We start from the raw sequence: 3580 nt of genomic DNA on the forward strand, positions 1-3580 counted from the left end.
GTGCGTGCGTGCGTGCGTGCGTGCGTGCGTGCGTGCGTGTGTGTGTTGTTTACCTTGCAGTGACAGTGTCCACTTGTCTTGTTACAATCGGGGTCAAAACCTTTGTTGGTGTCACAGTGACAGGGTCCGCAGGTCGGAGAGCCCCACCACCCCCTGGGACACTGGTGATCAATCCTGCACACACACAAACAGGTAGAAAAACACAACAAGTCAAACTCCTTCATCTGTTCTTCTCTAACTAACGACTCATTAACTAATGAGCCGAGAAGAGATGAATGTAAACGAGGGAGAGAGAGAACAGAAAGGAGACGGGGATGTGAGGAGTGAGAGGGAAACATGAGATAAAGAATCTGTAAATGTTGAGTCATAGACAGAAACGACCAGAATATACAGATTTACTTTCCTGCACTGAAACTCTTCAGAGATGTTTATTATGAGTTTAGATGAAACCATGGTCAACAGTAAGAGCTCCTCTTCCTCCTGTTAACGCTCTGATAGTTATTCTGTGGATCACTGGACATCTCTTCCTGTCTGCGCTCACAGTCTGACAGAGGCTTCTCACAGTCAGTGCAGATTCTCCTCTGCATCTTTTCACTGCTCCTCACGGGGCGTTCAGGGAAGAGCAATCAGACTTCAGTGATCTTAATAGAACATTAAGACTGACTCTGTTTCTCCAGACACTTTTTATGAAGATCCCTGAATCTCTTCTCCAAATAAACCAGGCTCCCCGCTGGGCTCCTCTGGCTTTAGAGGGAGATGTTTGTCTGATGTGAACCAGTGAATCAGGCTGCAGCTGCTGACTTCTTCTGTCTTTTACGTTTCTTTCTTTAAATTAGAAATTAGTTCAAATTAATCAAAATCATTTAAGATTATTTTTCATATCAAGTTTTTTTCCCCTCATTTTCTAGATGCTCAGCTGAACATACCTGAGCTGCAGCTGCTGCAACACACACCTTTTATTGATGATTTGTTCTCATTATTGATTCTGTTTATGAAACTAAAAAATGACCTGAGCACAAAGTGATGCTTCAGAACACCTGAAGAGAAGAAAAATATTTCATTTACAAAGATGAAATATTGAGAAGCTGCAACTCAAATGTTGATCCATTATCAATATTATCATCTTTCTATTGATCTGTGATCACTGTGAGTTAGCAGGTAGCATCTTAGCAAAAGCTTGTGGGAACATGAATGATGATTTTAGTGTCGGACACGAAACAAGAAAGATTTCTAACGAATCAAACTTCATTAAGAAGGTGTGGTGTGTGTGAGTGTGAGTGTGGTGCTGATGTGTGTGTGAGTGTGAGTGTGAGCTGTGTGGTGTGTGTGTGTTGTGTGTGTGTGAGTGGAGTGTGTGTGGGTGTCTGTGTGTGTGTGTGTGTGTTGTGTGGTGTGTTGTGTGTGTGTTTGTGTGTGGTGTTAGTTTCAGATGTGAGGTCAGTGTCACAGATTAAAGATTAGGGTCAATAGATCAGATTAAGTCCAGATGATAACACAGGGTAATCACGGCTGCATGTATGAACACTATGAAAGGAATGATACGTCATATCATGCCTGTGGTGAGTGTGTGTGTGTGTGTTTGCTGTATAACCTGTCAGTTCCAGGTGTAACCAGTAGAGACCACGGTGATCCTTCTAATCCTTCACAGTTTATTGATCGTAAATGTAACCAGCAGGTCTTAAACCTTAACCTCTCAAATCAGCTCTGCACTGACAGATCAGCCTTGCTTGCATGATGCGTTCACTGTCATGGGTTAATCCCATGCTCCTTTTCCATCGGCCTTCATCACATCTTCCCTTTATAAACTTCTCCCTGCCATTCACCCCCCCTCCTCTCCCCCCCTCCCCCTCTCCCTCTCCTCTCTCTCTGTCTCCCCTCAAAGCTGTATTTTGTGCAGTTGTGTGTGCGGTTGTTGTGTGCGTGGGTGCAACTGTAAAGTGGTGTGTTAGTGTGATGCGTGTAGTGTGGTGTTGTGTGCCAGGTGTGCACTGACGAACGAGATATACTGGTTGTGGTGTGGTGTGTGTGGTTGTGTGTAGAAGAAGAAGAAGAAGAAGAAGAAGAAGAAGAAGAATCCCTGTTGAGTCATTTTGAAATCTTACAGTAGAAACATCATTCTGGTAAAACTGAAACAAAGGAAATCCTCAAATAAACAGTTCACAGTTGTCTGCTGGCGATCAGCCACAGTCCGTCCTTCTCACCGTCACAGCCTGAGTTCGTGACCTCTGCAAACGGGTTGTCACATGTGTTGCACTGGCGACCAATCACGCCAGGCCTGCACTGACACTGGCCGGTTTCTGGGTCACATGAGCGCGAGAAGGAGCCGACCGGGTAGCAGTCACATGGCAGGCAGGTGTCAGAGCCCCGCGGACGGTAGTGAAACTCCTGAGCGAACACACACACACACACACACACACACACACACACACACACACACACACACACACACACACACACACACACACACACAGAGGGAGGCATGAGTGTGGATGCAGCTCATACTCACACAAACATGAAATGTCACAGTGCCAAGAATAGTGTCAGCGATTACATCACCACATACATCAGGGCGAGATTCAGAGACACAAGAGACAGAGACACGACAACAGGAGCTACAGTCCGTCCACAGAGCGTAACGAGCCAGAGATGAAGCACAGTTAATTATTTAGCTCGTTAAACCTGCATGAGAACACATACTGTACATGTGGAAACATTAAAGATCATCTCTGACCACAGTCAGCCTCCAGCTGCTTCACGCTCTGAGGAACAACAGGGATTATGGGAAAATTTGTCTCNCACACACACACACACACACACAGATCATGAGATAAATGTAAAGCTGTGTGGATCTCAGGCAGGAAGGAGCGAGGCAGGGGGTCAGGTCAGGGTCACGTTAGCTTCNTGAAGCTGTATCTGTTTGTCTGTCTCCTAGTTGTTTCCTCCACCAACCTCCAGGTCACAGGTCACATGGTCAGTCTCTCCTTCCTGAGTTACAGTGTTGAATAATGGCCAGAAGTGTTCTTACAGAACATGATGATGTCACAGTGAAGTTGACCTTTGACCTTTTAGATAATGTCATCACTTCATTTTATCTTTAANAGTGTGTGTGTGTGTGTGTTTGCAAGAGAGAGTGTGTTACTACATTAAGTCTACACTCATCCCACAGTGGATTACATTCAACACTGGAGATGTGGGACAACAAGGCTGAACTAAAGCNGACATTTGAGTTAAATTGTGTCGTAATTAGTGAATGAATTTGTGAGTTTTGGCCGAATACGTATTTTGTGATGTCACAGTGACCTTTGACCTTTGACCATCGAAGTCTAATCAGTTCGTCCTTGAGTCCATATTAATGTTTCTGCTGAATTTGAAGAAGTTTGGTTAAGATGTTTCTGAGACATCACGTCCACGAGAATGAGACGGACGGGCGCCTGAGAACACGAAGCGTCCGGCTCTGACAGCTGGCGTGGAGCGATAAAAAGAAAATCAAGAAGAAGAAGAGAACAACAACGATATCAGTGGAAACCCCCCAGCTGTGTGTGGTGTGTGTGTGTGTGTGTGTGTGTGTGTGTGTGTGCAG

General features: G+C 45.2%; 1 protein-coding gene across 1 annotated transcript in view; it reads right to left on the reverse strand.

Annotated features, from left to right (window-relative positions):
- celsr3 (cadherin EGF LAG seven-pass G-type receptor 3) overlaps positions 1-3580 on the reverse strand; it is a 122457-nt gene that overhangs the window by 31865 nt on the left and 87012 nt on the right. The window contains 1 exon segment of the mRNA XM_022757560.1: positions 54-174. Coding sequence (XP_022613281.1) covers positions 54-174 — 121 coding nt within the window.

Source organism: Seriola dumerili, unplaced genomic scaffold, assembly GCF_002260705.1.
Source record: "Seriola dumerili isolate Sdu_G_001 unplaced genomic scaffold, Sdu_1.0 BDQW01000283.1, whole genome shotgun sequence".
Taxonomy (NCBI): Eukaryota; Metazoa; Chordata; class Actinopteri; order Carangiformes; family Carangidae; genus Seriola; species Seriola dumerili.